The sequence below is a fragment of the Neomonachus schauinslandi genome, chromosome 6, assembly GCF_002201575.2.
Source record: "Neomonachus schauinslandi chromosome 6, ASM220157v2, whole genome shotgun sequence".
Lineage (NCBI taxonomy): Eukaryota > Metazoa > Chordata > Mammalia > Carnivora > Phocidae > Neomonachus > Neomonachus schauinslandi.
In genome coordinates, this window is record NC_058408.1 from 121,088,170 (window position 1) to 121,111,921 (window position 23,752).

Below are 23,752 nucleotides of genomic sequence, written 5' to 3' on the forward strand. Positions count from 1 at the left end.
ATGTTCCTTCAACAAAATAAACAATAGTAAGATAATATGTAAAATGAGAAAAATAGTTGAAATCAACTTACTTATTTTGTCCAATTGTCTCAAAATCTTTCACAACAATTGTAAGGGAAGATGAAAAGTCCAGTGGTATACCCCTCAAGTCAAACTCCAAAATCTGTCCACAGAAAGGTTATAAAAAAAAAAGTTGTTAACAGGATCGGGGAGTATAATAAGATGTACCAATACTAACATCAGGTCATTATCTTCACTGCTGACAATCTTTTGACTTACTCAATTCTATAGTTAGATAGAAGTGATCAAATTCCAAACCTGAAGGCTACTGAGGGCTGTGGGAAGGCAAACCAGACTTAGCCTCAGAAGACCTGGGGGTGATTTCTGGCTTCCCATTTTCTAGGCTCTGTGACTATGGACAAGTCACCAAACCCATGTCATAGTCAGAGAATTTACTTAGTGCCCACCACAATGGGTTAGAAGAACAAAATAAAATGAATGCTTTCTTCACTGGTTGTTTTTAAATTACTTGCTCTTCCCAATCATATTATTTTTACCAAAGAGATGAATAATCTAAAGAAAATTTTCTAAAATGCATCAGCTCTTAAAATATTTTAAGTCCACCATGATCAGTTTGTAGTCAGACGAGACTTTCATCTTCATGCAATAAACTGCTGTCTAATGGCAAACATAAAAAAAATCAACATAACACCAGTGATGCCTTTGATCCATTATATAATATATGAATTAAATAAAGCAGCATCTACTGATGATTTGATTCTCCTTGTAATGGGTTTGGAGTAGATGGAGAATGTGTCAAACCTCATTTTAGAATGCTAACCCCAGTGAGTCTGGGGTTGGCATTTCATTTGGGTTAGATTTCAGTTACAAAACTACAATTGGGGAGTTTACTTGATAAATACATTTGCAATTTAAAAAAATACACGTTGGAAACAAAATGGGGTGAGATGGGTGATGCCCTGCAGAGGACATGTCTGCTCACGTGACCATATATCTCTCTGCCATTGGCCACATGGATTGACCAAATATAAAGAAGCATGTTAGGACTACTCAAAACTGAAGCATTAAATGTATACATATGTATTTTTTCAATTTGTTTTATTCTTGGAGCTCTGTACAAAGTGCTAGGATCCATAGTATCCACGGGGCCCAACCAGACTGGCCTCTTGCTTTCATGGAGCTGGAAGTCCATCGGGCTGTGTTCTGGGTTCCAGTGAAATTGCAAAGAGGTAGAATTGCCTCTCAATTTTCTTCTTCCCAGAAAGGCATTAGAAAGGTATTTTGTCTTTACCTCATTCAATGAAAAGATAAAGTCTTTATCTTACAGAGACATTGAAACTAGTCGTGGGGGTGGGGAGAAATCTGCAGTTGGTGGAGGGGAAGTCTTCACAGCCTGGTGACTCAGTGAAAATAACAAAGACATTTATCACTGTGCTTATCCAGGAAGGTTTCATTGGCTTTTGGAAAAAAACAATGGGACGAATGATCATCTTTTAAAAAATTAGTCAGCATAGGAAAATCTACTCAGGGGAAAGAATTAAAATTTTCACATACCTATAAATATATTCAACATTGAACTGTTTATAAAATGTATATAAAGTCAACAGTGGGGGAAGTAAATAAATTACATTATATCCCTTCTACAGAATATTGCATAGTTGAAAAATACTTCTGAATGGAATGATATAGTATACGCTCAGGACCTAATAGTAAGAAAAAATAGGATAGAAAGCCATATGTGCTATATGGTGCTAGTTTGCTAATTTCAAGACATCATATGTTATTAAATATATCTATTCAATAAACATTTATTGATATATCCCAGATGTTAACAGTAGTTGGTTCTGGATAGTGGGTGGGTGCAAAGGTCAATTTTTTTATGTTGATCTGAAGCTTTCAAAATGTCTACATTAAGGATGTATTACTTTATCAAAACAGAAAAAGCAATAAATGTGGCTCTTGATTAGTCACATGCAGATAGGTTTTTAAATATGGAGCTTTCTCTCTGGGACTCCAGAGATGATCTAATCCCACCCCTTGCCCTACATATGTGCCCCCGACATGCAACATAACTGGACCACCATCACTCAGCAAGCTCAAGGCTGCTCCAGGTTAGAACCCAGCCCTCACACTCCCTGCCCTGGCTTCGCTCACTGCACTACTATAAGGAGATGTCATCGTGGCACATCTCCTTGAATGGTTCTGCTGTCTCCATGGCCACAAAGGGAGATGGCAGGGTGGGGGTACAATGCAGAGATTCTTCTTCCAAAGGGAAAAGCTAACCCTTGACCGAAGATAGGACAATCAGATATAACTTATCCATTGAAACAATGTTAAAAAAAAATGAAGTTACCTCATTCCAGAATGGGTTGAGTTCATTGTCAACTTTCTTTGTTTTCTTTTTCTCATCTGCAAATAAAAATAAGAGATATCAATTAATTAAAAATATTCCTAGAACATGTACCATTCATTCACTCATTCAATGAGTGTTCCCCTGAGGGCCAACTGTGTGCCCACATTTTCCCACTCATTTGCCTAGAGTCGGGGTTACCTGGGTCAAAGTTTTCCAAATTGAATGGCTTTTTTTTTTTTGGCCTAAATGCTTCTCCCATGCCCAGATCTACAAGATGTTAGGGAATGAGGGACTCAAAATCATGGCAATGTTGTGATCCCCTGTCTCTCCCTCACTAGCTCCCACAGACCAAGGTTAGTTACCCAGGGCCTCTGTGTCTCCAGCTTGTTGCAGAAAGAAGGCAACAAAGCTAACCTTTGATGAGCAGGTGTTGCCATTTTAGAGACGCGGCTACTGAAATTCAAAGGAGCTAAGAAATGCTTAGCTAATTCTTCTGAGCTAATACTTGGCACTGGGTCCTATATAACCTGCAGTTTCCACTCTGAAGCCCATGCCATCTCTGCATGTGGTAACACCCCACAGCTTTAAGACTGAGCTGGACTCCCTACCAGAGGCCTTGGCACAAGGTAATTAGTAGACGAACACTTTCTAGGACCTGCAGAGAATGTAGGGTCTCCCTTACTCATGGCTCACCTTTCCTGAAGATACAGGTTTTCTTTCTCTGTATCTGAGACTGGATGAATAAATGTTATTTATGTTATTTATTTTATTTATGATGAATAAATGTTATGTCCCCTTCCTGGATGAATAAATGTTAATAATAATAATAAATGCTAATCCAGCTAGTACTTAAAGTTTCCTTAGAGAAGTCCAAAGAGCAGGGGCATCTGTTGCCAAAATAATCTACTTACCAAAATAAAAGCTAGTGTTTGAGTACAAAATGCTTTGTAAGCATGAGCTCATCTGTTTTCAGGGAAAAAACCAAAACAAAACAGTTTTCCTTCTGTGTGTCTCCCTTACCATCACAAAGAACATTCACAACTCTTGTGACACCAGAAGTACGGTGGGGACTCTCCCACTGAGCAATTTTCTGTGACTCCAGGTGGGTGTTTTACAATTTAACTCAATGCTGACACTATCTACCTGAAGACAGCATCAGATCCCACAGGTTAAGGGTTCAGATGACAATAGCAAGTCCAGGAGCTTCTGACCTAGCAGGCTATAAATCTGAGGTTCCCACAACTCCCTCATCGGGCTCAATGAAGTTGCCAGAGCGGCTCATAGAATTCAGGAAAACAGTTATTTATATTTACCAGTTTATTAAAGGAGGTGATGGAGGGTACAGATGAACTGCCAGATGAAGAGATATGTAAGGTAAGGTCTGGGAGGGTCCTGGGCACAGGAGCTTCTGTCCCCATGGAGTTAGAATGCCTCAACCTCCTGGTACATGGATGTGTTCACCCATCTGGAAGCTCTCAAAACCCCATTCTTTTGGGATTTTTATGGAGGCTTCCTCACACAGGCAAGATCAATTATTAACTCTACTTCCAGCCCCTTTCTCCAGTCTAGAGGAGTGTGAGTGGGACCGAAATTCCAAGCTTCTCATCATGGCTTGCTCTTCCTGGTGACCAGTCTCCATCCAGGAACCATCCAGGAGCCCACCCAGAGTCACCTCATTAGAACTAAAGATGCTCCTACTGCTATCACCTAGGAATTTATAAGGGTTTTAGCTCAGTGCCAGGAAATGGGGGGGGGGGAGGGGGTGGAGACCAACGTATATATTTTCTATGATCTTACAACATCTAATCTCTCTAAAAACCCTAGGAGATATGTATAATTTTCATCCCCCCTTTTGGAGCTAAGGAAACTGAGAAGTGACATACTCAAAGTGACCAAGTTAGTAAGTGGCACGGATAGCTTTTAAACCCACCAGGCAGCCTCTCTTTGGTGGCCACACTTGGAACTGTCCCCGGTTCCCCTCTACTGCAGTGCAATGGAGAAGGTAGTGGGTTTTGTTCAGTGGAATGTCACATAGCTAAGGCTCCCAGCACACGCCTGCTGTGGGACTAACCACCTCATTCTTCCAAGACCTCAGCATAGTAAAGCCATGAATCACCACCCTCACTCTGCTAAGCATTAACTTTTCCACTTGAGTGGCTCCCAGAGCCCAGCTGGCTTCCCTTTCTAGACTTCAGCATGACTCTGCTCATCGGCTCATGCCTGGACCTGCACTGATCAGTTCTAACTGTGGTCCTTCTAGGTAGCCTACAGAGCCCCTCCACGGATCTGATTCCAATACCCCCGAGAAGCTGAACTGTCCCCTCCCACACTGCCATTTGGCCCCATTCACCCCTCCTGCCATCTGATGGAAAACTCTCAATTTTCCTCTGTGGTTACAGTATAAGCAAGTACTCTTGAGAGAAAGAGGAGCCAAGAGAAGTTTAAACTGACAGAGCTGGACAGATGGCTTCTTTCCACAATGGTAGCAGCTCCCTCTAAACAACCATCTACAAGCACCCCGATGTGCATTCTACTGCAGCGTCTCTAAATCCTTACAGCAACCTTGCAACGTTAACATTCTCATCCCCATTTTACAGACAAAGCATTGAGAGAAGCTGGTTAACTTGCCTAAGGTCACACAGCTAACAAAAAAAAAAAAAAAAGAGAGAGAGAGAGAGAACCAGAATCTGAACCTTTGTCTCCTTGGCTCCAAACCCCGAGTGTGTGTTCACCACCGCACCACAGTGCCTCACTGGAAGCTGTCAGAAGCACTGGATAAAGAAAACGCATAAACATAAGATGTGTGATGGGCCTGGCATCCTGAGCAATGGCCACAGGAATGTCCAAGGTCAGGTTTGAGACTATCCTGAGACTCTCTAAGGCTATTTGCTCCAACACACAATGTGACATCTGTAAGTTTTTCTGGGAAGACGGTTTATTGATCTCATCAGATTCTCAAATGAGTTTGTGGCCTTCACAAAAGTTAGGAATTCTTGCCTTGTACAAGCATGAAATGGTACCATTCCTTTCCCTTCAGCTCACCACCACCCTTGCTGCCACAACCAGGGCTGGGTGGTTGGAGAACTGAGTCAGGAAAGAGTGAATCTGCACCCTGGGACCACAGCAGACCTTCGAGAGAAAAGATAGGAAATTGCAAGAGGTCACAGCAAGTAAGTAAAGCAAGGAGAAAGCAGCAAGTATTTTACAGGAATTGGGCACAGGGGCTTGAGGCAGGACTTGGGTCCCTGAAGGATGGTACCGAAGCAAAATTTCGGTCTCCAAGTCCCCAAGATTCCAGGCAGGGAGCTAAGACAGGGACAAGGGCTCCAGAGAGGCTGTGGAAATAGCCAGTATTTGCTCACTTGAGTTGAATCCCAAGCCTGGTTACTGACCTGGGAATCAGCATATAAGAAGAAATGTTGCACAGGGGTCTTGGTGCTGAGCCACTACTACGGATCCCCCACCCCTTCCCCCAGTAGGGGCAGGACTGTTCCAGAGTCAGCAGTTGAGGGGTGTGAAAAAGGGAGCGTCACTTGTTCATTCATTCATCTTCAAGCATTTATTAAGCGCCTACTATGTGCTGGGAACTGGGGAAACAGAAGAGTACAAGATAGTTCTTGGTCTCCAAACATTCCACATATGGAGTTCACGGGCTATTGAATAGAAGAGCCAAAGGAAACTTGACACATGTTTTCAGCAAACAGCAAAAACCCACCATGTTCCTGCCTGCTTCATTCTCATGTTGGAGCTTCCTCCTGTCAGAGAGGGGGATAATGGAAATAATGCCTGCCCCGGTCAGGCAAAGGGACCTCGTAGCTCAGCCCATGCAAATGGTCCACTAAGTGAGTTCTTCCACAAACATTAGTGAGTTTTCTCATTCTTCTATCTAATACATATATTTGAAATATCACTGGCCAGGCACTGAGCTGGATACTGTGGGGGATACAAAGATACCCAAGATACACTTCCTGCCCTCGGGTGCTCCACCAAGGAGGGAGATGTGGCCACAGGGGACTGATACAGGAAAAGGCTGCAGTTGCCATCAGAGGGGATACACCTGAAAAGGGGAGATGACTTCAAGCTGGGGGCACCAGATAAGGTCTCACAGAGGAAGCAGAGGCCAAGCTGCGGATTGAAAGACAAGGATGAGTTGAAAACGTGGAGCTGGGATGAAAAGGTCACTCCAGGTGGGGGCAATGGGGTGGGTGGGTCAGCCACAGGGGAGAGAGCACAGGTCATGTCTGGGGACATAGCACAGCCCAAGTGGCTGGAACCAACGGGACGTGGAAACGAGCAGAGGCAACCAGGCTGTGTGGGAAGGTTATGGTCACCCTGTGAAGCCATGACTGCCAAGCTAAGCCAAGCTTCATTTGGCTGATACAAGCCATTTAGTAAAGAGGGTGTTAGACATTGGGCTTTGTAACTTCAAGAAGTTCATAATCCCACAAGGAAAGCCAAGTTGTGCATTAACTTCTCATACGTGTTCCTGAGCACATGATTCCATTGTGTATTGAGAACAAAGGGAACCGGCCGAATGCCTAAGTGCCAGGTGACCGCAGACCAGGTGGGACTGTTCCAGTGGAAACTGTGGCTGCCCCCCATCCCCCCGCACTTGCACTGGTGCCAAGGGGGCTACCTTCTAGGGGGTACCTTCTCTCTCAGCCAGGCCTGTGCTAAACCCTGCACATAGGTCATTTCATTGAACCTTGCCAGCAAGCCCAAGAGGTAACTTATCCCCAATCTGCAGATGAGCAAAACGAGCCCAGGATGGTTAGGTAATTTGCCCAAGATCACAGAGCCAGGCAGAAACACTCTAACTCAGAACCAGTCTGATTCTACAGCCCATGTGTTCAACCGCTGTGCCTCCTAGCTCCCTAGTAAGTAAAGATTACATTGCTAACATTAGCTCCTCCCCTTCTGGAGAAACCCAGCTCAACCCCTTCTAAAAAGGAGGCTCTCATTTTTATCAAAATGTGTGTACATTATATGCTATTGAAAGTCTATTCTCACATAAACATGTCAGCCAAAAAAACAAAAGTAAATAAATTTCTTTCTTAGCAGCAGCCAGTCACATATTTATATTATTCAACTATTCCAAAAATTCCACCACTTTTTTTTTTTTTAAAGGTCTAAATTGCAGGTGCTAAACATCAGATGAAGTCACGGGAAGCTCTTTTCCCTTTCTGCACATCACCTACCTCCCCCTGCTCTCATCTCTAATTTTATTAAGATGACTGTTTCTTCCTATCGACAGGAATTAAATGCTTTCAACCCAGAACAGAACAACTAACTCAAATGCAAAGTACACTCCGGACCATGACTCAAGGCATTCTTTGGGACATTTCCTGTTTTTTTGATAAGTCAAGCCTGCCTGCTTCTCTCTCTGTTCACTGAAGGTCACCACCGCAGTAATTAACCTGCATACCAACCTCTGCATGAAGTTTCCAGAGAAGTGAACAAACATTCCTTGCCAAGGCACCGCGCCCTCTCGCACAGAGCCATTTCCTTTGCTGTTCGCCTACCACACAGTGTGCTGGACCCTTAGGGACAAGGCTCCAGAGATAACCAGACCTCCTAAGACTGGACTGGCCACCTCCATGCTGAGAGGGCCCATGTGGTGGCTCATTTTATGTGTCACTTGGCAAAGCTGTGTGCCCCCTGTTTGGTCAAACTTGAGTCTAGATGTTGCTGTGAAGGTATTTTATAGATGTGATTAACATTTGCAATCAATTGTCTTTAAATAAAAGAGATTATGCTCTGTCATGTGGATGTGTCTCATCTGAACCACCAAAAACTGAGGTTTCCTAGGGGAGATGGAATTCTGCCTCAAGACCGTGACATAGAAATCCTGCCCAAGTTTCCAGCCTGCTGGCCTGCCCCACAAATTTCAGACTTGCCAGCCCTTATAATCACATGAGCCAATTTCTTAAAATAAGTCTCTCAATCTGTCTGTCTCAACACACACACACACACACACACACACACATACACCCTATGGGTTCCATTTTTCTGGAGAACCCTAATACAATAAGCAATGCCAGGTGCTCATGGAAGTAATAGCATCTACAATGGTAACACTTTTTCGATACTTCCAAAGACACCCCACCTCACTGATCCTCACACTGCTGCAGGGAAAATCACAGGGTTGGCCCAGCTCTTCTGACTGGACTTTCAAATCAGTGAACTCTCCGATTCTTTGAGCTGTTATTTCAGACAAAGGCTCAACCACTGAGCTCAGAGTCCCTCTTGTGTACCCTGGGGAATTTAGACAAGATGATCTCTAAGTCTTCCTCCAGGTCTAGTGGAATATGTGCCTTATGAAGGACCCCCAAGTCCTCACTGGCCTAGATTGCTGACATGGCCCCAGGAGAAGTGGGGGGTCCCATTTACAAAGCTCCCCTAAGTAACTTAGCTCTTTGGTAGGCAAAGTAGATCAACAAGATCTCTAGGTCCAGCCATGCATCTAAACTTGACCTCCCATTGAGAAATACTTCTTCATCTTCTCTGGGTCCTGGGTTATGGCCCCTTTGTCTTCAGAAATAGTCACAGACATATATAAAGTCACTACTATTTGGCCTGGAATATCACAGAATCCCTGAAGTTATCCACACAGGGCTAACAGTTATTAAATGCTCTGAACTAGTCACCGTTCCCAGTGCTTTCCATGGAGTGTCTCATTAATCTTCGCAACTACCCTAAAAGGTAAATTCTATTATGATCACCCCCGATTACACAAGGAGAAACCAAAACACAGAGAGGCGAAGCAATTTATCAGAGGTCACACAGCTAGTAAGTGGAGGAGCCGGGATTCAGACTCTGGCAGGTAGAGACACAGAACAGTTGCCTGAGTCGGAGGATTAAGACCAACCAGACTGACTCCTTGAAGGCTGGGACTGTATTTTACTAATATCGTTATTCCCCTCAAGTAATTTCCCCATGATTTGAGTGAATTGAACTTCATAAGCTCATGGAAGTTTTTTTACTGGAGTTGCTTTAACGATTCAGTGAGAACATGAATACAGAGTGCTCGGCACAGGGCCCAGCACACAGGAAGCACTGAGCGAACAGGAGCTATTATTTTTACTATGGCACCTGTTCAGCACCCCTTGTGCACCCCAGGGGCTTTCCCAGGCTGTGGAGCCTCCCCGGAGGGCAGGGCCCAGTCCCCAGAGCAAGAGCCCAGTGACGCTAGGCTCTGCCCTGCTGGAGCCGTTCTCTCCCCTGGCTGTGTGGCCCGCGGGGGGCTGCTGGCTTCTGGGCAGGGCTGCTTCTTCCCGGCAGTCAGCCTGGCAGCCACCAGCATCTTGGAGAATCTCCACAGGATCCAGAGGGCCGCGAAGGCCAGGGCAGGGGCAGCAGGAGACTCCTCCACCCTCAGCACTTAGAGGGACCTGGGGGCAGCACAGAGACAGGTGGCCCGTCCGGTTCTGCCTGGCTAAAGGTGGATCTCTGACTCCTCGCTTTCCAACCCTGGCGGGCCAACTGCTCCAGGTATGTTGTCAAACGGGTTCTGGGGAAGGCGTTTTGGCTAAATGGCAACTATGATACAAAGCAAGGCTGTTCTGTACGTTTCTGAAATAGTCACTGATAGCTCTGATAAACAGAAATGCCCTGGGATTTTTGCCATCACCAGCAGTTTAATCCACTGTCCCCACTTCTCCTGCCTATACTGGGGATGGCTTTGACCTCGGGGCTCTTTAGCAAGCTCGGCTGCTCAGTTGCCTCAGGTATGAGGCAGAACTGGGAACCGGGAGTGTCCGGGATGGGGATGGAAGTAGACTTAAAGAGGAGAGATGCCAAGCACAGAGAAAGCCAGACACGCACATAGCAGGGGGAAAGTGCACGGATCTTCATCTCAGGACTGGGGTTCTAGTCTCTCCTCGACTCATCCTGGCTGCCCAGCTTTGGCCGCTCCTGACCTCTCTGAAGCTCTATTTCCTCATCTGATAAATGAGTATAAACAATCCTTGCCCTGGACCCCAGCCAGACTTGTGAAGGACAGATGTGATCAAGCCCAGGAAAGGGCTTTTCATACTGTTAGTGCCCTGGAGGGAGGCCCCTTCCTCAAGCCATGTCACACAGGGGAAGGCATCCTAACGTGTCCAGTGCACTGAGACAAACCAGAGCGCATTTGGAGCCCCAGACGAGGCCTCTGAGGCCAAAGGTGTCAGGCCCACAGGTACCAATGCCCCAGGCCTTGGCACGGCTCTGGCTAGATGTCCCCAGGGCTGGATTTGCCCAAGGAAATACAATGGGAAGGACAGAGAGCCTGGATTTCAGCCATGGGGGTCTGAGTCCTGAGTCTGTCTGTGTGCATTACCCTAGGTGGGCCGAAAGTACACAGGGCCGAGACCCAGGCCCCCACACAGGGGTGTCACAGTCTCAGCGGTGGGTGGGTGTGTCCCAGCTCTGCCTGGACCCTGCGGCGGGATGTTGACCAAGGTAACCCACCCTCCCCAAACCCATAAAAAGAGGGACTTCATTTTTTGGTGAGAATTAAGTGAATAAATATACATGAAGCACCTTGTGCGCTTACTAGCTCTCATCATCAATATAATCTGCAAATAATGAAATACAAAAAAAAAAGTTCAAACTTTCCAGGAGTTTAAACTCGCCGAACTCTGAATTCACTGACCTCTCACTGGGTTTACAGCTGGACCGCGAGCTGCATGCGGGCAGGGGCAAGTCTGGCTAGTTCCTGAACGGACCTGCAGTGCTGAGTGCAGAGCCTGACAGAGCCCACTCTGGATCAATATTTGTTGAATGAATTTATGTTTGAGAGAAGCAGTAGGGAGACACGACCACAAATGAGAGAAGGGAGGGAGATAGGACCGTCCAGGAAGTGATTCCGACCATGAGGAGAGGTAAGCAAAAAGAAAATTGTTTATTTTTTAATCATGAAAGAGAGATAAGGGAAATATTTTTTTTTTTTTTAATTTGTAAGTTGTGCTATTGGGATCGGGGGTGAGGTAATGGAGACTCCCCCTGCCACTCAAATATTAGATTTTTAATAGTTTTCATGCAATACGTTAGAGTTTTAGTCTCCACTAATAAAATGGCTCGGACTCAATTATCAGAGGAATGATTCACCGCTAAGCTATGATAGCTCTGAGCTTCTGAGTCACAGCAAGTCATAAAGACTTTCATTACCCTGTGGGAACTCACCCCTGGAAGGCTGCATTTTGTTTTTCTTCTTTTTTTTAAGTTCTTGTGTTCTTGGTACATGTTCTTCCTCTCTCAGCCTGGGTCCAAATGACCCCCACACACTGAGCCACTCAATCCACTCAGTGGAAAGAGAGCGTTCATAATTCGACTTGGTTGTTTTAGGCAGAGGTTGCGTGTTACCTCTTTAGCCATGCTGACCTTGGGGAATGCACACGGGAGACTATGGAATCAGACAGTCCTGAGCTGAATCCTGACTGGTTCCTGCCTCTGTTTCTCCATGTGTAAAATGAAGATGACGTAAGACCTACTCCTTCAAAATGCCCATGAGGATTAAATAAGACAATAGGCACAGGTAGGGGCATAGCATCAGGGTTTCATAAATGGTGGTGGTGGTACAGCAAGTGGTTGGTACTCAGGCCCCCCACCCCGCCCCTGCCCCAAGCCAGAATCTCCCGAAGACCTAAGTAGCAATGAACGCTTACAGCATTTTCTATGTATGTGCTTTCCTTTTACTCATGCTGATCCTCACAACTACACTCTGAGGTGGGGACTGTTACCCTGCCCATTTTGTAGATGGGACAACTGAGGTACGGAGACGCTGGGCAGCAGTGAGTGAGAGGAAGACCTGCACTCCTCACCGCGGTGGCTGTCCTCCCGCTGTCTGTGCTGTATAATAACCGCACGCGGCTGTGTACATCTAAATCAATGAAAACTAGAAAATATTAAAAATTCAGTTCCTCAAGTGACACTGGCCACATTTCAGTGATCAGCAGCCACACGTGGCTCATGGCTACCATCGCGAACAGGGCAGATCTCAAACATCCCCCCCATCCTAGAACATTTCAGGAGACAGCTCTGATCCAAATAGTCGAGCACACAAATAAGTGACTGCCGAATGAAGTAAATAAAAACGAGTAAATCTCTGCTTTAGTATCACCACATGGACTGGTTGTTTTGACAAAAGATGCACCCAACCTAGACCTGTTTTCTAGATTCGTAGCTTCACCTTGGGAGAGGAGAGCATAAAAGTCTGGCATCAGCTGTTCTCGTTTGATTTGCAAACTTCTTACTTCCTTAGTCCCTAACCTAGACCACTAATTTTTCACTTTGCCACATGCAAAGAGAGAAAAACTTCAAGAGGTCAGGTCAGAGTAAACATCTATTTTTTTAGGTTTATTTATTTATTTTTCATAATCTCTACACCCAACGTGGGGCTCAAACTCACAACCTCAAGATCAGGAGTCGCATGCTTTTCTAACTAAGCCAGCCAGATGCCCCCAGTAAACACCTATTTTTAGTCCAAGTACCTTAAATACATCATCTCATTTGACTTTTACAACCTTCAAAAGTAGGTCTTATACCCACTTTACAGCTGGGAAGACTGAGATGCAGAGAAGTTTCTTGCCATTAATAAGACCAAAGCCCTACTATCATGGTCAGAGGTAGGCTGGGGCTCCCCTTCCTTCCAGCTTCCTTTGTGGTGCAGCTTAGTGGATTCCAAACAGCCTGTGGAAACTCTGAAGTCTTAGGTATTCAAGATCAGTTTTGTAGTTTGTGGGCAGAGGGCCCTGGTTCCATCTGGTCCCTCTGGCCTGTGAGAACCTGTCACTGGTGAAACCCCTTGACCCCTGAATTGACTGACTTCCAGGAAACTCCCAGAAGTTTCTGCCTGTCAATTTCATCTTTTTTTTTTTAACATTTTTTATTTTGTTATGTTAGTCACCATTCATTACATCATTAGTTTTTAATGTAGTGTTCCATGATTCATTGTTTGCGTATAACACCCAGTGCTCCATTCAATACGTGCCCTCCTTAATAACCATCACCAAGCTAACCCATCCCCCCGGCCCCCTCCCCTCTAGAACCCTCAGTTTGTTTCTCAGAGTCTATAGTCTCTCCTGGTTCGTCTCCCCCTCTGATTTCCCCCCCTTCATTTTTCCCTTCCTACTATCTTCTTTTTTTTTTTTTAACATAAATGTATTATTTGTTTCAGAGGTACCCTCCCCAGTGTCTACTACCCAGACACCCCATCCCTCCCACCCCCCACCACTCCAGCAACCCTCAGTTTGTTTCCTGAGATTAAGAATTCCTCAAATCAGTGAGATCATATGATACATGTCTTTCTCTGATTGACTTATTTCGCTCAGCAAAGCTAATGAACGAATTGCTGGAACAGGAAAAGAAACATGTGAGGATCTGTATGCAGATGAACCAGAAAGTGCCCAACAGTTACCTCAGCTTCACTATAATGTTAAAATCCCCCTCTGAATATTCATCCCAAGCTCTAATAAAAGGAGCCGCCCATGCCTTTGGAATTATTTCCATGATCTCCTTATTTGTACGAATGCAGATGACATTGAGAGGCAACTCCACATGGTGTAGTCTTTGTCTGTAACTCACAACGGAGGGGACTCACTTTGGTCTGGTATCATGACCAGAGTGAATCAGATGAGGAGCTAGAGCCTTTCATTCAGTAACTACTTATTACTCATCTACTACCTGCCAAGCACTAAGCTAGGTGCTGGGGAAAGAGACAGTCTCTGACCTCATGAAGCCTACTTTCCAATGGAGGAGGCAGACAGAAATCAAGTAAGCCAGCAAATATATATCTGTGTGTTTTGACAGGAACCACGAAGGAGTATAGGATGGTAGGAGAGACAAATATGGAGGGACCTGTTAGGACCTCTGGTTCCAGCCCTGCCCTGGGAAACCCAGACCAATCAGAAGGCCTGGCATTTCAGGGGACCAAGGCTATTTCCCATCTGCCTCAGCTCTGCTATGGCTCTTGGCATGACCTCGGCCACACAGACATCACAGGGCTAGGGCTCCAATGGCTAACAGGTCATCAGCCTCGCTCAGGCTGCTGCTGTGCGCTCCCCCCCCCCCTTCGCAGAAGGGCTTGCCTTGCTGCTGGCCATTGAGGCTGCAGACTACGCTGCTGAGAGCCTCACTCTGAGTTCTGAGGTACGTGGAGTTGAAAATCCACGTCAACAGAGAGTTGCTAAGAACCTACTATGTTCACATCCATTAGGATGACCATTATGGAAACAAAACAAAACAAAACCAGAAAATAAGTGTTTGTCGAGGATGTGGAGAAATTGGAACCCTGATCATTGCTGGTGGGAATGCCAGTAAAATCATGCCGTCAGTATGGAAAACAGTGTAGTGGTGGCTCAAAACATTAAACACAGCAGTACCACACGACCCAGAAATTCCAATTTGGGCTTTATGCCCAAAAGAATGGAGAGCAGGAACTCAAAAACAGTATTTGTACACCCATGTTCAGAGCTTCATTACTCACGGTAGCCAAAAGGTGAAGCAACCCAAGTGCCCACTGATGGATGAATGGATAAACAAAATGTGGCGTATACATACAGCCTTACCAAAAGAAAAAATTCTGACACCTGCTACAACACAGATGAACCCTGAGGACATTAGGCCAAGTGAAATAAGCCAGCCACAAATGGACAAATATCGAATGATTTCACTCACATGAGGTATCCGGGTAGTCAAATTCACAGAGACAGAAAATAGAATGATAGTTGCCAGGGGCAGGGGTGGGGTGGGGGATGAGGAATTATTATTTAATGAGTATAGAGTTTCAGTTTGGGAAGATGAGAAAGTTCTGGGGACTGAAGAATGGTGATGATAGCACAAGGACATGAATGTACTTAATGCTACTAAACTGTATACTTAAAAATGGTTACAGTGGTAATGTTTATGCTATATACATTTAACCACAATTAAAACAACAGCAACAACAAAGAACCTATCATGGGCCTGCTCAAGAAGTTACAATGCGCGCTCAGGGAATCAGACATTGGCTCTGCCTTCCACCTGCTTGTATGGCACAGCTACCAAGCAGCCCATTTCTTTTTTTTTTTTAATATTTTATTTATTTATTCATGAGAGTCAGAGAGAGAGAGAGAGGCAGAGGCAGAGGGAGAAGCAGGCTCCCTGCCTAGCAGGGAGCCCGATGCGGGACTCGATCCCAGGACCCTGGGATCATGACCTGAGCAGAAGGCAGACGCTTAACCATCTGAGCCACCCAGGCGCCCCCAAGCATCCCATTTCTTCATCTAAGCCTGGGCCACCCCTCAGATGGCCCCCAGGGTTTTGTATGCCCCGCCCCAGCAGTGGGGTGGGGGAAGGAGTGGGGACATAAAAAGGGGAGGAAGCTAGTGTTTGCCATACAACTACAGATGGTCCCTGCCTTGGGATGGTACAACTTAATTTTTCAACTTTATGATGGTGCAAAAGCAATTTGCATTCAGTGGAAACGTACTTTGAAATTTGAATTTGGATGTTTTCCTGGGCTAGCGCTCTGCAGTACAATACTCTCACGGTGCTGGGCAGGGGCAGGGAGGGGCAGGGAGCACGGCTGCCAATCACCCACACAATCACAAGCGCAAACAACTGATACACTTAACAACCATTCTGCACCCAGCCAGCCATTCTGTTTTTCACTTTCACTACAGTATTCAATAAATTACATGAGATATTCGATACTTTATTATAAAGCAGGCTTTGTGGTGGATGATTTTGTCCAGATGATGTAGGCCAATGTGTTTTAAGTATGTTCAAGTTAGGCTGGGCTAAGCTATGATGTTCTGTAGGTGAGGTGTATTGAATGCGTTTTCAACTTACCATGGGTTTATTGGGATGTAACCCCATCATAAGTCAAAGAAGATCTGTATTATGTGCCAGACACTATGATAGTATTTTAGATATTTAATCATTGTCGATCCTTATGATGTCCCTGTGAGGTACGTATCGTTCTCCTCATTTTATAGTTGAAGAAATAAAGGCTCAGAAATACAGTTATCAAAAATATTTAGCTCCCAATGATACACCCAAGAGTGAAACTTGGTCTGCCCAGTCCAAAGCTTATCACTTTACGTGTATTGTGTTGATTACAGAAAGAAGGGGGCTCTTTTAGGGGATGGAGCGGGGTTGGTCAGATAGTAACTTCAAGATGGCAAAGCAGCAAATGCCCCAGCTGCAGGGAGCTGGACCAGGTAGTTCATGGTCTAAGCCCTCAAAGCTCAGCTCGTGTAGTAGAGGCATCTGGGATACCTGTCTTGTGAGTCTGTATCCCTTGGCACAGCTGATTAGACCAGGGGTGAACACCTGCCCAAAACTGAGCCAACTGGTATCTTTCCCTCAAAGAAGAGACACTGAGGCTGTAGCAGATATAGAACGCAGACCAAGTCACCTCCACAGTAACCCAAAGCCCCATGCACACTGCCAATAGCAGAGCAGCAGGACTAAGAGATTCCACGAAGGCAGCCAGTGCACAGAGAGAAAACGGACGTCATGCACAGGGAGGAAGAAGGGCATGACGTCCCGTAGTCTTTGCGGGAGTGAGAGTGAACGCCACCCTGCTTGACACAATTCTGGCTCCTGTGAAGCCCTTGATTTAGATTCTGGAAGATTTCTCTCTAGATTTGGGGAAAAAACAAAAAGACAAAACCACACTTTATCTGAGCAAGCTTGCGGGTATGTGTTCCCTGCAATTAAGCAGTTGCCGGCCATGACACCTTATCTTTCAGGCAGGCCAACCGGGTAGGGAGAGAAGGACCTTATGTGAATGAGGCCACCGCTCAGCTTGGTTAGAAATGCTCCCCGTTGGCTTTTGGGAAAACAGCAAAATTTTTCTTCCCTGTCACTTACTATTTCTATGCCCTTCTCTCCCTCCGTGGGCACCCTCCCTCCTGTCTCAGGTAGCTCCTGTTATGCTGGCCCCCTGCAGAGCCACCCCCCCCCCCCCAGCCCTGTACTCACCTGCAGGGTGAACACCCTGGCTGGGAGGAAGGCAGTGTGAGTCCCATTTCACAGAAGAGTGTGAGGAAGGATGGCCCAATGAGCCTGCCCAGTGTGGTTTTCTTATTCATTTAATTCAGTCAGATGGCTTTCTCAGTATCTTTTATGTTAATTCCTTCCTTCTCATTCTAGCCCTGGGATAAACTCCCTCTGCCCTGCAAAGCATTTACCTCAACCAGTAAACCTTCTCTTTAGTCACCCTCACTAGTACTAATAACCTGTCCACAATGCTGCCTAACGTCTCCCCACTGGTTTATGAGTAAAGCGCCATCCCTAACCACACTGGATTACCCTCTGTCAACCTCACCACACAAGCCCATGGCTCCCTGGCATTTCTGTGCTGTTTCAGAGCCTGGCATGTCTTCCTTCTCATCATTTCTGTCAAATTTCCTCATCCTTTAAGACCGAATCAAGTGATACTTCCCCACAGAGATTATTCTGCTTCTGTCTGCTCTTACATTGTAATTCCATACATCTGTTCTGGTTTGTTTCTCATTCTTGTGTTCTAACTAGTTGATTTCCTAGGCCTAGGAGACCAAACCACGCTATGTATATTTTTCTAGATTTATTCCTCACATACTGTCTGGTGCTTGTAGATCTCCATAAAAGCAAATGTTATCAAATGGGGAAAGAAGTTTAGGGGTTCCCATGTGCAATTTCACATGTATATTCATCTAATCCTCAAACAACCCTGTAAGGTAGATGTTATTAAGAACACCGAAGCTGAAAATTTTAATTCATTTGCCCATGAACACATATGAAGTAAAGGATGGGAAATGGGATTTTTATTCAGGCCTCCCTGGCTCCAAAGCCCAGGGCCTTTGCACTCTAATGCCCAATAGCTTTGCCACCAAACACCTAACGCTAAGTTAGCTGATAAAGCTTAAGGTACCAGTTGTCCAAGCAGCTGTTTCTGAGTGTTTGGAGCCACTCACAGCACACCCCTACTCAACAGGACAGTTGTTCTATAGATATTACACCAAGGATAGGTGACCATTGCCATGTCATGGCACATGCATTATTCATTATAGGCCACTGAACAGTTCATGTATGAATTTTCACCATAAAATCTTAACAGCTTCACATTTTCCTTGCAGCATCAAGAATGCAAAAAGTAGGGGCGCCTGGGTGGCTCAGTCGTTGGGTATCTGCCTTCGGCTCAGGTCATGGTCCCAGGGTCCTGGGATTGAGTCCCACATCGGGCTCCCTGCTCCGCAGGAAGCGTGCTTCTCCCTCTCCCACTCCCCCTGCTTGTGTTCCCTCTCTCGCTGTATCTCTGTCAAATAAATAAATAAAATCGTTAAAAAAAAAAAAAAAGAATGCAAAAAGTACTACAACACCGATTTGTCCCTGGGTAACAGGTGCTAGGAATTGATTATGCTCAGTGTTCAGGAATGTGCAGGGCTGCCTGGTGGGCTCAGTTGGAAGAGCATGTGACTCTTGATCTCAGGGTCATGAGTTTGAGCCCCATGCTGGGTGTAGAGCTTACTAAACTTAAAAAAAAAAAAAAAAAAAAGGAATGTGTGAAGTGACCCTTTGCCAAGCTTCATCCACAAAGCACCTTCGGGAATATTAAGTTTAATTCTTCCTGAAAGAAGGGAGATTGGCAGACTTCTGATGGTCCCCTTCAGGACCAAGAATCAATGACTTTATTGCACTAAGCTGTCTCAAATCTCCTGCCAGCTCTGCTTCCATGGTCAACATCTAAAATGTATGCTCAACATCGACGATATGCTTAGGGGTTGGAGAGGATATAAAAATCTCATTCCTTTTTGGCAGGGCCAAATCCCATGGGGATGGAGAAACTCACCAGTAAACCCAAACCAGCAAATACCAGCAACTTTGGGTATGCCTTGAGGGCATGCATGTATGTAAGAGATGTTGTAGGAGAGGGGAAGAAAAACAAACCACATTCATTCATTTTTAAAAGGCACCTGTGGTTTTGTAAATGACTGAGAGCCTGTAAAATGTGCCTTTGGGAAGTATACCTCTGAGAGTTCCCATGCTTCATTCAACAGAGTGGGGCCACTTTCCTTAGGTGGTGATTCTCCAAGCTCTGTAGTCCCGGAAGTGAGGGAAACGACTCGGTAGATTAAACACTTCTGCTTTCTTGAGTGTTTAGTAAATGCAGGACAGTGGTTCTATGGGAGTATCAGCATGGCATGATTGTTAGTTGAGCCTGTGGGAATCTTCTTGACTAGTCCTATGGTGTATCTGGATAAACCAAGTCACCATGTGGGCTGCTCCCCAGATGCCTTCACAGATGACAGTGAATGAGACCCATTGGATCTTTCCCCCATCATGCTTCATCCTTCTTAAATGGAATTCCATAGCTTTTCTGCTTATTTAAAAGGTTATTTTAAAAAATCTAACTGTAAATTTTCAAATAGCAAACTGCTTTTTTGCTTAAAATAGTCAGAAAATTCTCTATTGCATAAATCCCAGCCTTGGGATATCTCTACATATCTACTCCCTTTCAGATAAGCCATTAAAACTCCATTTTTTAAAAGAAGAAAAAGAAAGCATTCTCAGAGAGGTCAAGTGGCTTCCTTAAGACTACAAAGTTGATAAGCTCTTTAAAAGGAGGTCCTAGAAATATCTAGGATTTCACTCCAAAAACAAGTCCAAATGAAATAACAGGTATCTGGAAAAATAGGTAATAATGTGACAGTTATTTGGTGACCATCTGAATAATAGCCCTTTCGCAAGTCAATGATCTACACAAGACCAGAACAGAAAGTTCTGGCTGATGAAATGGACAATATCATAAGGATGGAATGAGAAAAATACTATCGTTGCAACAACTATGCACCCTAGGAGCTGGATGTTTCATATGAATGCAATGTTGTCACATTGTAAAAGCATAGCAATATTAAGGACTGCAAGAAAATTTCCTCTCCATCAATCTAATGCTAAGAGATTTGACACCAAAGCAAGAGTTGAGCCAAAGGGGAAATGGAAATCCATGGCAATAACCAGCAAAACCATCTTTAAGAGAAAAAAGAAAAAAGCCAAAAACCAAAAACCAACACAACACAAAAAGGCAACAACAACAAAAAGAATCTGTCCTTCAGAAATGCACACACTCACAAAGATACACACTGTGAGAGCAAGTCCACTGCAGCAGGAACACGGCTAATGAGGAGCTGTGGTAACAACTTACATGTCAGTAGCAAAAAGTCAAGAAGAATCCGAATCAAACCTTTCTGACTAGTTATTCCTAGGTAGTAAGAGTGGCTTGAAAGAAAGAATAGGAGGAATGTGGTGAGGATTTTTACTTTTGAGTTGTATAATCCCTTCTGGATTGTTTGTTTTGTTCTTACATTGCATTATTTTTTTATTTAAAAATGTCTTAAATATTACTTTTAAACAAATTTTAAGCCTGATGTGTTGGAGGCATCATGATGTCTTGGAGTTGAGGGAAGCTGCAGGTATCTCAGCCAGATTCAGCTTCACAGCCTGGCTGTCTGCATGGAACTCAAGAGAGAATGGCCACCTCTAGCTTGCAAGTGCTCTGGCCTTAGGAGCTAGCTTCCAGAAGCTGGTGCGCCCCAGTGATGTGAAAAATCAAATAAGATTCATGGTTTTCATAATCTACTCCTGCACTGCGAAACATCCATGACGTTGTCTCAATAGGGACTCCAGTAACTCCCAAATCCTCCTGGTTCCTACCAGGTGCTAAGTTCGGTAGTCAACCTCAGGAGAGCCTGGAACACAAAAGACTGAGGTGAACTCTAAACCGGTTGGTTGGCAGTGCAGCACATTCTCTACTACAACGTAACTACAGTCTCACGGGGCCTCAGGGTCTATGCAGTCATCACCCCCAACACCCATCACTGGGACATTCTTCCTACCATCTTGGAGTTGGAGGAGAATTGGTTTTTGCCCTGACCTTGCCATTTTATGTACTCAAAGGTTAGTATTTTACACATTTCAGTAAACATGGGGGCTTTCTTTGATCTTCTCTTAGGGCCTTTTACCTCTTAACTCTCCACACTTCACGCCTCCACACCATACCGTGAAGCGCATCCAGCTCTACTCCCTGCTCCCTGGGAGAGGCATATCATTGTAATAAGCATCCTTAGTTCTGTCAGCACTTAATGTTACTTAATTATACACAGTGTCAAAACTGGGAGGCACACCTGGAAAGGGTTTGCGGGGCACCAGTGTTTAAAACTATGAAAGAGATTGAGAGCAAGAAATAGGCCATTTCTGTTCCAGTATCTGCTCCAGTACCTGAGGCTCTGCCTTCCAAATCTTGGTGAGAGCAATACATGGAACTATAAAATGATAAAATTTTGTAGCCAGTAGGAACCTCGAGGACATCAGTTTCCTTCATTCCACAGCTCAGAAATTGGGAGGCCTGGGTGGTAAATCTGGGTCATTTAGTAAGTATCAGCCAGAGTCTGGGCTTTCCTACTCAGAGCTCAGAGTTGTTTCTGCTGTCAGGTTGCTTGTCAGACGAATGACTGCCTGACTTTACCACCCAGTTTGCACAACCAAAGGAGACTGGAAGAGAGACTCAAGTTTAAATGATCTAGTAAATATAATTATTTGGAGAGACTACATTTGCCCAATTTAACTGAAGTTTTCCACTTTCCACTGAGTTTTTATGTTGATAGCCTCAGGCATATTTTTAGTCATTTGAAAGTTTTGACCAATGCTGAATATACACTGAAGACAAAATATAAGTCAGATTTCAATCCAGTATTAAGTTCTAATTCCTCTATAATCTGTATGACTTGCCTCAAATAATGACATCACCAGGTTGAACCCAATATATTTTTACATGTCAATGGTGAAGGTACAAACTTTCATGTTATGTCCCTATTATGCAATTATTTCAAGGATAAACAAAAGACTTAAAAGCAACTAATGCGTGCAAGTGAACATTGTCATAACATGACTACATGATATTCACCAACCAGATTCTCAAATCACATTGTCTTTTAAGAACTGAACTTTTGCCCTCTAATCTTTTCTTTTTTTAACTAAACAACCATCTGACAGCTTTGGGTTTCATTTCTTTCATTTTCTTGCTGGTAGACAAAGTTTTGATAAGAGAAATAGATAAAATAGACAAAAGAAAGGAGAAAGGCATAGATATATCAGAAACTGGAAGGGAGAAGTAGTTGGTTCCTGGAGGAAGAGAGAAACGTTGGAGGTGTGGTCAGAGGCGTGGTCAGGAACCCCTTGCCCATCAAGCTTCCTACTTTCTCTGTCTTCCCCTCTGGCTCTCATCCCTCCTGCCAGAGGTGAGCTGGCCATCTACCAGTGACCTTGAACAAACAGAAAATGATAAAGCTCCTAAACTCAGATTTAGACACATCTCCCAGGCCAAAACTGGGATCACTTACAATGCCTGGGAGTAAGCCGTCACAACTAGCCACTCCTGTCCTCCACTGCAATCCAGTGTCATAAAAGAATACACTTTTGGGAATTACAGTAGGCCTTGTAAAGATGATCTAATCTAAACCCTCCTCACTGTTTTTACAGAAAAGAGAACTGACATCCAGAGAAATGAGGTCACTTGCCCAAGGTTATTCAGCAAGACCAAAGTAGATGACCAAACCACAGACTTGCTTTGTTTGGAGCTCTTTCCTCTATGAGCAACTTAAAAGCTACGGAACACACACTCTCCAAGTTGGAGAGATGAAGAACAATTACAAAACGGCACAAAACAACATGAAAACAAACTAATCCGAAATAATAACCTCACCCCAGCTCCCAGAAATCCGGTGAGGAAGCGGCAATGAGTGGGCTGTTTTATGGAGTAATGGTACCTGGAACAACGCAACTGCATTTTTCCCTCTGTCACCCATTTCTTGAAAAGAGAGACAATAAAAATGCATACAAGACTGCCGAAACTTACTTTGAACCAACACAGGCCTTTTTGAGACTTAAAACTTGGGGATCAACAAATTTTTCCCTACACGGGCTTACAGAAATCACATTATTAAAGTTAAGACTTCCGGTCATTCAATGCGTCTCAAAACCCTGGGGGAAAATGAAATGCCTTCCACGGAAATGGGTCCTCTCCCCTCACCTGCACAGGTAAAAGCCAGAGAGGCTTCGCTTTAGTGTCAAAGGTGTGACCCACGAGGCTTCACATTCCACAACAGGACCTGAGAAAAAGAAGAAAACTTTCCTTACCCTTAAAAACCACAGAAACGATGGGATCCGGTTTCCCAAATTTCGTTTTAGGGATATTGCTGGCAGATTCCACTATCACCCGAAGCATGGCTCTTCCTGGGCAGAAAGCAAGTTCCAGCAAACGGAGTTGAGCCGGGTCTGCGCTGGGGCTCCGGGCGCGCCGCACCGCAGGGGGAGGGCGTGGTGGTTGCGCGGGGTCCCGGGGAGGGGGGGGGGGGGGAGGGAGGACGCTCCCCC

The 23,752-nt window shown here is 44.8% G+C and overlaps 1 protein-coding gene across 2 annotated transcripts in view; it reads right to left on the reverse strand.

The window, feature by feature from the left end:
* Window positions 1-23,636, reverse strand: part of MYOF (myoferlin) — a 152,592-nt gene extending 128,956 nt beyond the window's left edge. For both annotated transcript variants that reach the window (XM_021699796.1, XM_021699795.1), the window contains exons 1-3: window positions 23,516-23,636; window positions 2,375-2,430; window positions 72-163 (exon numbers count right to left, since the gene is read on the reverse strand). In XM_021699796.1, coding sequence (XP_021555471.1) covers window positions 72-163; window positions 2,375-2,430; window positions 23,516-23,603 — 236 coding nt within the window. In that variant the 5' untranslated portion in view covers window positions 23,604-23,636. The remainder of the gene's footprint in view (window positions 1-71; window positions 164-2,374; window positions 2,431-23,515) is intronic.
* Between the last annotated feature and the right edge of the window lie 116 nt (window positions 23,637-23,752).